General features: G+C 42.2%; 1 protein-coding gene across 6 annotated transcripts in view; it reads left to right on the top strand.

Annotated features, from left to right (window-relative positions):
- AGAP1 (ArfGAP with GTPase domain, ankyrin repeat and PH domain 1) overlaps positions 1–13,121 on the top strand; it is a 384,764-nt gene that overhangs the window by 337,464 nt on the left and 34,179 nt on the right. For all 6 annotated transcript variants that reach the window (XM_086466250.1, XM_086466249.1, XM_086466247.1 and 3 more), the window contains 3 exons: positions 1,348–1,502; positions 3,692–3,782; positions 10,477–10,699. In XM_086466250.1, the coding sequence (XP_086322376.1) occupies positions 1,348–1,502; positions 3,692–3,782; positions 10,477–10,699 (469 nt within the window). The remainder of the gene's footprint in view (positions 1–1,347; positions 1,503–3,691; positions 3,783–10,476; positions 10,700–13,121) is intronic.

The following is a 13,121-nucleotide window of genomic DNA, read 5'->3' as shown; positions in this document are numbered from 1 at the left end:
CATAAACTCTTGAATGCTGTTTGATAAATGTGGCTTTTTCCATTATTTATTTGTAGCATTTTGCATAATGATTCTACCTGTTTGTTTCTAACACAATGTTGCTAAAATGGAAAAGTAGTCATAGCTGTACAGTTGCATCGTTTCTCTTAACTTTCTTTTCTCTGCTTACCCCACTGCTGGTAAAACTGCTGTTTCATGTGCCCTCATGCACCTGGAAATAGCCTTCACCTCTGTGTTTATGCTCACCTCAAGGTGCAAAGTAACCTACTAGGTTTTGAGGCATCATTAAAGCAGAGTAAGCACTGGCCTTGCTAGCATGGCATTTATCAAAGAAAACTAGTTGTTCCACAGGTTGAGAAAATGACTGCCAGGGAGCAGCAGTCTTTAAAGCTAGTGCTAGATTTGTCACTTATCTTTGCATGCTTATGGATGACAAGGTAATGCAGGAGTTTCGTGGCTCTGAATATATAAGAAGTCATTAGCAGACAAGCAAATGTAAATGTTCTTTCTAAAGCCCATTATGGCTGATGTTCACCAGAACTCTATGCTCTATTATTCTTTCCCATTCATGCTTCATGCCTGCCCTTCCCAATTCCACTCGCTCTGTTTCAGCTTCCTCCTTAATTTTTTTAATTTGACTTTGGTGTCCCATGTGTAGTTAGAGCATGTGGCCATTTAGTTCAGTTCTGCTGATATTTTCATATGCTGTGGTCCTCTGGCCTGAATACTTGTCCTTATACTCTAGTAGCCCTAAGGATATTTCATTGACCCTTTCTGCTAGTTTCTCAGATCATTTTCTCATCTCCTATGTCGAACGTGAATGTTGAACTGATTTTAATCCTGTATTATAACCCAGTGTATTTATGCTGTAGACCAGAAAATGTACACATCCGCTTTTAATACATCTGTGTATGTAAAAAACTGCTTGAAGGAAGAGGGTAAATTGTCAAATTTTCTGTATTATCAGGTCTTTATAGTCCATTCATCTTCTAAGTTATTTTGTGACACACTTTAATTTTTTACATTATGTAGCTCTTGGCACCTCAGGTTTAAATCTAAATAACACTTGTTAGCCACTTTGTGTTTGAGAAAGGTACAGACTCGATACCAAACTCACAAACGCACACAAGAACTGCATATTTACCCAAAACAGTACTTCATCTGCTTTACATTTGGAGAGAAAAAGCAGTGGATCCACAAATTGTTTTCTGATGCATTGTGCAACTGCAGGGTGATTAGATATATCTGGCCTCAAACCTCAGATGTCCAGATCCACATTTGCTTGTTACATTTCAGAAAACATTTCCTTAAACTTAATCTTTTCTTCCTATCGCATATCTTTTTCAGAACAAGAAGAAAACTTTGAGTTTATCATTGTCTCTCTCACCAGCCAGACTTGGCACTTTGAAGCCACCACATATGAAGAAAGAGATGCGTGGGTACAAGCCATAGAGAGTCAGATCTTGGCCAGTTTACAGTCATGTGAGAGCAGCAAGAACAAGGTATGGTGCGCAGAGTAATACTGAAAGTAAGTAATGGGTGGATGACCATTAAGATGACAGCAAAATCAAGAATTCTGAATTTTAAACCTATACTCCTAGACACGTGTGTGTATTACGCACGCGACAGAGCAGAGTTAGAGCTGCTGGCATGTCTTAGATATTTCAAAACAGCTGGTGCTGTAACCTGTTTTACAGTTTATTTTTCACAGCAATTGAATTAGTGGGGCTCACAGATTATCTTTTTTGCCTTTGGTATTGCTCTTAAAATTTTGACTGAAACTTGAGGCTAGGGCACAGACTCCCTGCGGAGAAGTTGTATCGTGTATCCGCTGCTGCAGATTCAAGTTTGTTTCAGGTTAGAAGTCTGCAGAAGGCCCTGTAGGAAAAGCCTGTCTCGGAGCTGAGTGGAGGCAGACCCCAAAACCAGCGTATTTACTAGTCAATTCTCTAGTTAAATCTACTAAACTCCTGTGTGGCAAAATATAACTAAACATTCTGGTTAGCCTAACTGTAGATGTGCAGTAATGTTCAGCCGTAGGATTCTGCTATGACAAAGTAATACGAATCACAGAAATCAAAGCATATGTGCACTTTTTCTTTTCTTTCAGTACACTGAATTAGTTTTTTATGGTTTTCTGCCTTAACTAATGTAACACAAAGCAAATCCAGAAACAGTTCATATGAGTTTTTTGGGGGAGGAACATGGTCTAAGAGGAACAGTCCTTCTACCTTGCAATGCTTTCATATGATGATAGAAGTAATTTGTTCTCCTTTCCTGTCAGAATAAATGTATAAAACCTGAGACCTCTTCAGCCATTGCTCGTTTTTGGAAAGGCAGGAGAACTTCTGCTACTTTTGAGTATCTGTGTCTGCAGACTCTTCACAACTAGAGCACAAGATATTGAGTGGTAGTGGAGGGAGAGAAATGGGCGATAATTGTTCAGACCTGTAGATCCTTTAACGTTATCCACCTAACAGTTGGCTTTAATGATTTTTATATTACAAAGATGAGACTCATATTTTGAAATGGATGCCTGCTTTCATTGCCCTTATCTACCAAAGTAGATCAGACAGCAGTGATTATCATCATAATATAATTTACTTTCCATTTTGTTTGAAAAACTTATTGATTTCCAGTATGTATTTCTGAGATAGAGGAAAATCACTGCTTACGTTTTCTTGCCTTTCCTGGGTTTACACATATATGTTAAAGGGAGCACAAAAGAGGAAATTTGTACATTAACACCTGTATAAAAGTACTAATACAAAAGAGCATGAAGAGTGGCCGGTAAGTGGCTGAGAGAGGTTTTCTTCTGTAAAGTATTACCGAGGTCTCAAAACATGTCAGAAGAACTAGCTGGAATGGCAAAATGCAGTTAGCTGGGCAGGTTTAGTAGGTCTCCCATTGATAGATCAGGAGGGCTTATCTCCACATGGCCATACTTAGGACCTGGTCTTCACACTGCTTAAATCAATTCATTGCAAAGAGTCCATCACTTGCTACAGCTAACAGTTTTCTCCTCAAAGAGCCCACAATACAGTTTAGTTGCCTGGAGCTGAACTACTTGTACATTGTGACAGTTTCTCCTGTCCAAGTAGAGGTCATTGGCAGGTCATCATGGAGAGAATTTAAATGGGAGCTGTCTGATTAAATCTGACCTTTTGATGATAAAAAGGTTTCAGCTGCTTTTGCAAACCCTCCCTTGTCTTCATTAGCAAAAGTATACACATCAATAAAAGAAATTGATTTTATAAAATAATATTCTTATCTAATTTATCTCAAGAAGCAAACCTACACTGTGGCTACAGTTCTTGTGAATAGCAGCGTTCATTTTCAAGCTCGATTTTCCTCTGTGTGGCCTCCCTACTTGTTAGAATCCAGGCTGGAGACCCTAAAACACTGGGAGCTCCTGCACAGGGTGGAGAGAGCACTGGGATAAATCCTAAGCTGTCAAGAAACACAGGAGGAAAGAGAAGTCCCTGCTTGGCAGGTGTGGACTTGCAGTACTTGGAGATGCCAAAGCATAACTGTTTCTTGAGAAGCAAACCAGGGACTTGAGGTTCCTTGGTCGTGTTCATTCAACACTGGTTTAAGCTTTGGGTTTTGCCATTCGTTCAGTGGACTGTTGTGTCATCTAATTTTATTGGGGTCTTACTTGTGGCTTATGCATTTCTTTAAATCTGCGCAGTCCCGCCTGACGAGTCAGAATGAGGCCATGGCCCTTCAGTCCATAAGGAACATCAGAGGCAATTCCCACTGCGTGGACTGTGAAGCACAGAGTAAGTACGGACACATGACTTCAGAAAATTGACCTCTTCTCCTTGGCTGAGACTTATGTGAACACCCGCCATAGGCTTTGGTTTTTGGCATTACGTTTCATATGTTGTTTGCACATTTCTTCTTCATTACAGGGTTTGCTTAATCAGACTTACTTTATGTTAATTTACACTTAATATATGCTGTGTCAGATGCATCCTAATTTTTCCCACTTGTTGTTTCACTTGCCACTTGAAACGTCAGTATTTCTTTACTTTCATTTGAAGAAAAGGAAAAAGAAATTTGCTGTTTGACATCAGTTACTTCCATTTCCCTCCTAGTTTGTGTGGAGAGGGCGCATGTGCCACAGTAATGTTTTCAAAGAGATAGAGCTTGATTGGTGTTTTTTTGGTTTGGTTTTTTTTAGGGTTACTTGTCAGAAGAAACCAAAGTCATTGCTCATTATATCTGAATACTAGAAAACTGATTTGGGATTTTTTTTTCTCCCCTTTGTGTTTCTTCCTCTTTTTTATTTTTTAAAACATATACTTAATGTTCAGAAAAGTGTTCTTGACAATACTTTGAGCTGCAGTTCACCTCACTAACCCCGTCTAAGGTCATTGTTATGATGCTCTTTAGTTCCAGGGATTTGCAACAAAGCCATAAAAAGGAAGTACTCTTGCTCTAAAGCAATTAGTTGTAGAAGCAGAAGGATTGAGAACTTGTGCATTTTGATTTCTTTGATATTTGAAAGTCGGAACTTTTCTTGTGATTTTTACATACGCTTAAAATGGAAAAATACTTATTTATTTTTCTTTACTATAATGCTTTTTTTTTTTTAAGACTTGCTGTTTAGAATTTTGGCTACTGGTCTAGGCCAGTCTAACATCCCAATTAAATTTAAAATAAACATTCATATGGAAGTGCAAGTGCTTGTACTGGACTAATTTTCTGTCTCTATAGTTAGTAATTTAGCTGACTGGTCATTCACCAAACAAACCTATTAACCCCTGCCTAATCCTTAGAAGGTTTGAAGGAAGGTGGTTAGCGTGTTTACAGCTGTTTAAAATAAAAAGGTTTTTTCCTTACCATCAAAATTTGCTTCACATACCACCTGGTTTTAGTTGCTTATTTTGTAAACTGTCAGATACTTTTATGCTAAGCGCAAAACAGACATGGACCTGCTCGAGCAGGTCCAGGGGAGGCCACGAAGATGGTCAAGGCGCTGGAGTACCTTCCCTGTGAGGACAGGCTGAGAGAGTTGGGGTTGTTCAGCCTGGAGAAGAGAAGGCTCCTTGGAGACCTTAGAGCAGCCTTCCGGTACTTAAAGGGGGCCTGCAAGAAAGGTGTGGAGGGACTCTTGATCAGGGAGTGCAGTGATAGGATGAGGGGTAGTGGTTTCAAACTGAAAGAGGGGAGATTTAGGTTAGATATTAGGAAGAGGTTCTTCACTGTGAGGGTAGTGAGGCACTGGCACAGGTTGCCCAGAGAAGCTGTGGCTGCCCTCTCCCTAGCAGCGTTCAAGGCCAGGTTGGATGGGGCTTGGAGCTACCTAGTCTAGTGGAAGGTGTCCCTGCCCATGGTAGGGACGTTGGACTAGCTGATCTTTAAGGTCCCTTCCAACCCAAACCATTCTTGATTCTATGCTCTCCATAGGAGATGGCTCAAGAACAAAGGCATCTGCCCTGTCCCTGGTGGTTCAGCACACAGGGATGTGAGCCCTGGCTGGACCGGGCTTTGAGTACCAGGATTGGGATGCTGTTAGAACAGTTTGTTGACTTTCTGGAGGGAGATCCCAAACAGAAATTTCACAGGGACTTTTCACAGACAAAGAGAAATAATAGCATAATTGATAAATTAAGGTCTTTATATTCCACTGGCTAGTAATCCAGCATGCAGTAAAGAAGGGAAAATGTTGGTTTGGCACACACAACCCAAAATGACTCTTATTTGTTAGTGTTCTTTCACACTGACCTGGTAGTCATTCAGATTTACACCAAAGCTTTTGTATAGTTCAAGTAAAAGGCATATAAGATGCTGTGCTGTATATAAGAAGGACAGGGTCTTCAAGTGACCTAGATGTATATTTAGCTCATTTGAAGTGCTCACTGCTGTCTGAGCAGACCACAATGGAAGTGTTACTGCTTTCTGCTACAGTCTCTGTGTACAGCTGTGGGTGGCATTTTCCTAGACCCTGCTAACTGGTCACCCAAGCAGAGGAGGAGCATGCGATCCCTTCACTGCAGGCGATTTCCCACACCCACACATGCCCTTCTGATGTGTCCATGATCCGTTTCAGCTCTACCCAGAGTCCACACTACCCCCTACCCCCAAGGTGTGTGTTTCGCTCCCCAGTCATGCACATACCCTGGTATTTATGCAGCCAAGATAGGTGTTTAATCATGAAAATGATTGTGCAAGAAAGCAGAACTTTTTTTTCCCATTTCAGACAGGTTGGTTTTCATCCAGATTGCTTCATGGGTCAAGCTGGCCACGCATGCATGGTGCCAGCAGGGGGGATGTGCCAAGAACATGTTGCTGGGAGAGGGCAGGGTGGGACTGCCCCTTTTGGCAGCGCTCAGCACGCTGTTGTGTAGCTTTTGGGGTTTTTGGAATCTCAACTGGAACCTTTTAAATTTTTGTATTCTTGGGGGTGATTTATACCCTTTTTGACTCTTCCTCCTGTTTAGCCTTCCCAATTTTAAGGCCACTGTTGTTCCTTTTGAAAAATTTGAGATATTTTCAAAGGGATGTATCTTAAAGTGTAAACGTGCATGAGGTGAACTTCAGCCTGATGCTTTTTTTGCCAGGCTTTGCTTTATTTCCTTCTCTCCCTTTCTGCCTTGCCTGGGCAAGTCCTTGCCCCCAGAGCATTTAGCATCACAAACACCAGCGCTCTTGTGGAAACCTTACCATAGTTTGCATCTTCACAAAGCCAGATATTTGGGAGCAAAGGAATATGAGATGTTGCTGTCCCTCAGCTCTATTCAAGAGCCATCAATCTTCCACTTCAGAAGTCTCATTCTTCCTCTTTCTAGAGCTCTTTGCCTTTTTAGCACTTCATCACAGTGCTTTGTTTCACCAGGAAATTTCTGCCTCTTGTTGTATGTTAATCAGCAGTGGTAGTACCAGCAGCATCTGTGTGCCGCCAGCCTTCTGGTCCTTTGGCAGTCTCATGCGGAAGTTTTTCAAAGTCCCTTTTTTAGTGTTCTCATCCCAAAGCAATAGATGAGGCAAACTGCTCTTTAAGTGCTGGAGTTTTTGCCCAAGAAGCTCTCATTTCATGTTTCAGAAGGAAATGGATGTTGCCTTTTCCCAGAGCATTGGAGTCCCACTGCTGACTTCCGTCTGGAGAAGGCACTGAAGATGATGAAGTTGCATAGGCAAACCCAGCTAAATTTCTGCCCCTGAAGGATTTTAGCTCTTCCAGTCTTACTGCTTAAAGAGCAGATGAGAGGATAAATACAAGTCACCTTTTCAAGATATCTGGAGAGCGTGGAATATCAGGTCTTCTCTGTTGTAGATGAAAACAGGGAGGGCTTAAAGAGGGAGAGTAACACCACGAGTTTTCTAGTCCAGGTCTAATAACTTAGTATGTCCAAGTCTAATATCTTACTGTGGTGTATTTTGTATTTGAGAGCCAAACACCAAAGTAATAATTTGTGTGGCCATGGCAAACCTACCATACCTATCACAAGATTCAGTTTTATATGCAGAATAGAAAAAAAACTCTCAAAGAATAGAAAAGAAGCAAGCTTTTCTCACTCTTCTGCTGCGACTCTGCAAGATGCTTTCAACCCTGCTTCTTCTTTCCCTGGCTCTTCTGCCTACCTCCCTTTAGAGATTTCCTCTGCTTGGCCCAGAGCTGTCTTACACATGCTGAACTCATGAGGATTTAGCGTGGCAAAGCCTTTCATCAGCCACCTTGGGTCCAAAGGGATGAAGAAGATGCTGGGGAGGAGTTATTTGCCTAAAAGGGCTGTTCCAAGAGCTTTCACCTTCGAATGATTGATCTGAGGTGCAAGTCAAACTGGGGAGGAGGTTTTTAGAAGAAGAGAGAACTAGACACTTTTAAGAATATGGACAGCTGAAAATGGTAATCTGGATATATTCAGTGATGTTAAAAAATGCGTTTGACAAATTTTAAGTAAAACAAAGATGGGAAACTAGCTTTATAGCACCTCTAGCTGCACTGAATGCGCTTTTTCTTTCTTTACCATCAAATCTGGATGTGTGCATGCTGGAGAAAAGCCTGCCATGTGCTTGTAAGTATTCTGAGCATCCTCCAATTCAGAATTACTCTTAGCATTAGCAGGAAAAGGGAACTGAGTTTTTATCATCTTCTTGAACAAAAGAAAAAAAAACAGCTTGAATAGTCACGACTTACCACATGTGGTTCTTTTCAGTATAAATCAGTGATAACAAATTTCAAGCATGAGATTTAGAAAGTGCTCAACTTCATATGGGAAGAGGCAGATGCAGATAGGAGCAGTGAATTGCCAACAGGGACGTCCCTGAGCATGTAATTTACACTAACTTGCCTTTGTTATTGGTGGGTAGTGACTTATGTCATCTGGCATATTTCCTTTTAAGGACAATGTGCACACACTGAAACAGAAGTCATACGCAATACCATGTCATTTTTTTCCCAGAATCCATCGAACGCTGCCACTTGCCCAAGCTCCTCATTAAGAGCCCTGTCTTGCTCCACGTTGCCCAGTTGTAACAAAGATCAACCAGTCTAGTTCTTCACTGGATGTCTGTAATGAGTCCAACACTTGCCTTTCCTAGTCTGCCACCTTTGAACTCAGTTGTGTGTTGCCAGATTGTTGAAATTTAAAATACCGTCCTGATAAAATTTCGTTGAACTTCTTGATTATCGCTTTGGTGGACTACTTCAATCGTACCAGCACTGTCAATTGGAAGTTGGCGACTACTTTAAAAATTTATTCGGTAAAAGATACACTAGATGTGCCTCAAGTACACAAAGGTGTTTGGGAAATCCCTAACATCAGCTCTGTTGGAATAATTGGAAAAATATTAATCAGTATCTTTTCGTCTTGCTTCATTCTGAGTTTGTGCTTCTTTGGCTTCGTTGTGCTTTTTATTTTTGTGGAGGCAACCCTGGCCTTTGCAGGTCAAGGACAGAGTTTTCATTCCAAGTCAGAGTTTGCGAATCTTAAATTATCTGCTCTGTTTAAGCTTTTACTGACAAATCAGTATTTCAGGATTTTTAGCATGTTTCAGTTATACTACTAGTTCCCTCAATGCCAAGACACTGAAACTGGTGGAGGTGACCTGAAGAAATATGCAGGAGTTTGTCATGGTTGTCTTAGCAAGGACTTGGAAAGCATGGCACCAGTTTTGTCTCACCTTATTTTTTGGAGACCTAAAATGGTGTATGTTCCTAGTATAAGACTTGGTATGGACAGGAACTTTTTAAACAAAAGGTGTGCTTTCCTATTCAAGTGAAATAAGATGGGGGATTTTTTTTGTTGGAGATATTTTTAGATTTCTAAGGACTGACTGAAAAAAGTCAATCAATGTCTTCAATGAAATGCGGGAGTTTGCAATTAAAATATCTGCATTCCTTTCATATTTTTTGTCCAAATGTCATACGGCAAAGAACTAGAAAATATGTTTTGTCTTCACGTATTTTATCTACAAAAATAACTTTTCAGTTTTGGGTTACACAAAGTCAAAATAAGTCTTCACATAGAATTTCCCCGAATGGAAAGGGACTCTGGAAATTAATTTTCTATTAGCTCTAAATTTCATTTAGATTTGAATAAAAATTGCCTCCCCTCTCAATTAATCACCATTTTATTCCTTGGCATTCGTGATAGCCTACTAGTTCTTCAGGAGGCCCACGGTAAGGCAAGAAGAAAAGATCTGACAGCAGGGGAGAGGAAAAAAAAGCCACCAAAAATACCTCCTGTACGTCTTTCGTTGCATTTGTTAAAATGAATGTTTGCTGAAGAGAGTGACTAGATTTAAATAACACAGGACAATGACAAAAAAGTGAACCGTCTTAGGAAATGACTGTGCATTTCCCAGCTTTGGTTGAGTTTGTCACAGCTTTATCATTTGCAGGGTTATTTGTGTGTGTGTGTGTGTCGGTGGAATTCTTCTGGCTCGTACACTAAAACTGGAATTGTTCAAAGTATCACATTTTCATCTTAGTACTTACCTCCCTGATCTTGGAGATGAAAACATACCCCATAGTGTGTTAGATGTAAAAGCCATATGTAGGTGATGATATAGATGGTTATTAAGGGAGTTGATATAGTTAGCAACAGAGACATTGTATCTAGTCGCTCCCCCCCCCCTTTTTCCCTTGTAATTGGCTACAAGTGGCTCTAGATTCCCGAGGAGGGGCTTTCTCCACTGCTTCATCAGCTGCCTGCCACTGCGTTTGTATTTTCTTTGTTTCTTCCTTTCTCTGTAATTCATATTTCTCTTTTGACTGAAGGGGGAATGATAGATTTTTTGAGACCCACACACACAATTTTTTTTTACTCCTTGAGGTTTTCTCAGAAGGGACTGTATCTCCACAGGGCAAAACTGACCCTTCTGGAAGGCCTTCCAACTGTGCTTTTGGATAGGACGCCTGCATTTTTTTTCCCCCCAGAGCCAAAATCTTTATCCACAGACATTAACTAGAAAGTTCTGTGAGGTGTTTCATTATACTAATTGCCTGTGTCCCTTTTCCCGTAGACCCTGACTGGGCTAGCTTGAACCTGGGAGCCCTCATATGTATTGAATGCTCAGGTATACACCGAAACCTTGGCACACATCTCTCTCGCGTCCGCTCTCTCGACCTGGATGACTGGCCTATAGAGCTTATCAAGGTGATGTCTTCTATCGGGAACGAGCTGGCAAACAGCGTCTGGGAGGAGAGCAGCCAAGGCCACATGAAACCTTCATCAGACTCCACAAGGTAGGTTTTCCTTTTCCATCTCGCCATGGCAGGTAGCGGGCAGGTAGTATGTGATGCTGCACATGGCCGAGGCTGTAAGCTATGAGCACGTAAATCCTTGTTTTGACATTACAGTCAGAGCTGGTAGGGCGTTACCACATTTTACAGCATGGACTTTTAAAATTCTCCTTTGGAGTATGCCTTGTAAAAATCATTACATATATATTTTTTCACTGCATGCCCAGGAAGAACCTGTGTCAAAGGTGAGGGGGTGTCAAACATTGAGTGACCCCTTTACTTTTTCACTCTTGTGAAGGTTTCCTCAGCAGCTCTACAATTTTTTATTCAATTGACAGACTGACAAAACAGTGGGAGATTGAAACCCCCCCCACCTGGTTGTTCCTCAATCTAAATGATACTGTAATGCGCTTCCTTGTTTCAGTTGGCCATAAAGTTCCTGGCTCATGGACTATCAGTTTGTGATTAATAATCTGCCTTCAATAGTTCACGCTCACCCAGGAATTTGTACCTGGTCATTAGGTGTTTGGGTTCTTACCACAAATTTTGAAAGTCCTGCTCACTGTGGACTTCCTTACTTTCTTTATGTAATATATCTGAAACAATAAGTTGGAGCCGGGTGTTTCCTACGAGAACAGTATTTTACCTACCCATCATAGCTCAACACAGTTGTGGTGGGTTGACCCTGGCCAAAATGCTAGGTGCCCACCAAAGCCGCTCTATCACTCCCCCTCCTTAACTGGACAGGAGAGAGGAGAGAAAAAAAAATAACAACAGGCTTGTGGGGTTGAGATAAGGACAGGGAGATCACTCAGCATTTACCGTCATGGGCAAAACAGACTCAACTGAAAGGAAATGTAATTTATTACCAATTAACTCAGAGAGGAGTAATGAGAAATAAAACCAAATCTTAAAACACCTTCCCCCCACCCCTCCCTCCTTTCCCGGGCTTAACTTTGATCCTGATTTTCCTCCCACCTTCCCCCCAGCGGCACAGGGGGAAAACAGGGAATGGGGGTTGGGGTCAGTTCATCACACTGTTGTTTTCTGCTGCTCCTTCCTCCTCAGGGGGAGGATTCCTCACACGTTTCCCCTGCTCCATTGTGGGGTCCCCCTCACGGGAGAAAGTCCTCCATGACTTCTCCAGCGTGAGTCTTCCCACGGGTTCAGTCCTTCATGAACTGCTGCAGCATGGGTCTCCATGGTGTGCAGTCCTTCAGGATCCGACTGCTCCAGCGTGAGCCTCCCTCACGGGGTCACTAGCAGCAAACCTGCTCCAGCGTGGGCTTCTCTCTCTCCACGGGCCACAGGTCCTGCCAGGAGCCTGCACCAGTGCAGGTTTCCCACGGGGTCACAGCTTCCTTCAGGTATCCACCTACTCCAACGTGGGGGCCCTCCACAGGATGTAGGCAGTCATCTGCTCCACCGCCCATGGGCTGCAGGGGGACAGCCTGCCTCACCATGGTCTTCACCACAGGCCGCAGGGGAATCGCTGCTCCAGTGCCTGGAGCATCTCCTCCCCCTCCTTCTGCACTGACCTTGGTGTCTGCAGAATGTTTCTCTCGCATATTCTCACTCCTCTCACTCGCTGCAATTACTGCTGCACAACAACTTGTTCACTCTCTTAAATACGTTATCACAGAGGCGAAAAACGCTGTCGCTGATTGGCTCGGCCTTGGCCAGCGGCGGGTCTGTCTTAAAGCCGGCTGGCATTGACTATATTCAACATAGGGGAAACTTCTAGCAACTTCATACAGAAGCCACCCCTGTAACCCCCTCTGCTACCGAAACCTTGCCACACAGACCCGTTACAACAGTGAAAAATCTTCTTTCTGCAATATGCTGTCCTACCAAAAGCTAAAGGGTTTTTATGCTTAATTTATCTGAGCAGTGTCATAGAAAGATGTTTTGAAAATACTTTTCTGATTTTAGTAGATTTGAGGTGTAAGTGCTACTAGTTATAACTGAGGTGTTGGCTCAGGGAAGCAGCGTGACCTCTGGCAGACTGACTGCATTTCAGCATGGGGGTTCAGGCAGGAGGAAGACCTTCTGGACTACTTTGCACCGCTGGGCCAACCTTTGATACTGTCTTCAGAAGTGTGTTATAATTGTCTTAGGGCAAGCTTCAGGCGGGCAGCCTGCAACTGAGCACTGGTCAGTCCACAGGTAGTAAATGGCATGATGGAGGTTTAGCTCTTAGTGTTTGCCTCCTGCATACAAAAGAAATCAGAGGAAATTATATTCTGATTTTGTTGATGTTTATCTCTGGATCCTGCTTTTTCCAGTAGTGGATCAAGTGACATTATAACCTGTGAGCATACACCTGAGCCACTTCCTGTGGTGTAGGAGCAGGTTTGTACTGTTGTCTGTAGCTGTTTCTTACTGCATTATTTCATTAGCACTGAAAAATGAATTTGTGGTGCCA

The sequence above is a fragment of the Leptosomus discolor genome, chromosome 5 (assembly GCF_034619465.1).
Source record: "Leptosomus discolor isolate bLepDis1 chromosome 5, bLepDis1.hap2, whole genome shotgun sequence".
Classification (NCBI taxonomy): domain Eukaryota; kingdom Metazoa; phylum Chordata; class Aves; order Leptosomiformes; family Leptosomidae; genus Leptosomus; species Leptosomus discolor.
The sequence above is the reverse complement of the archived record's forward strand: the minus strand, read 5'-3'. Positions and strand labels throughout refer to the sequence as shown.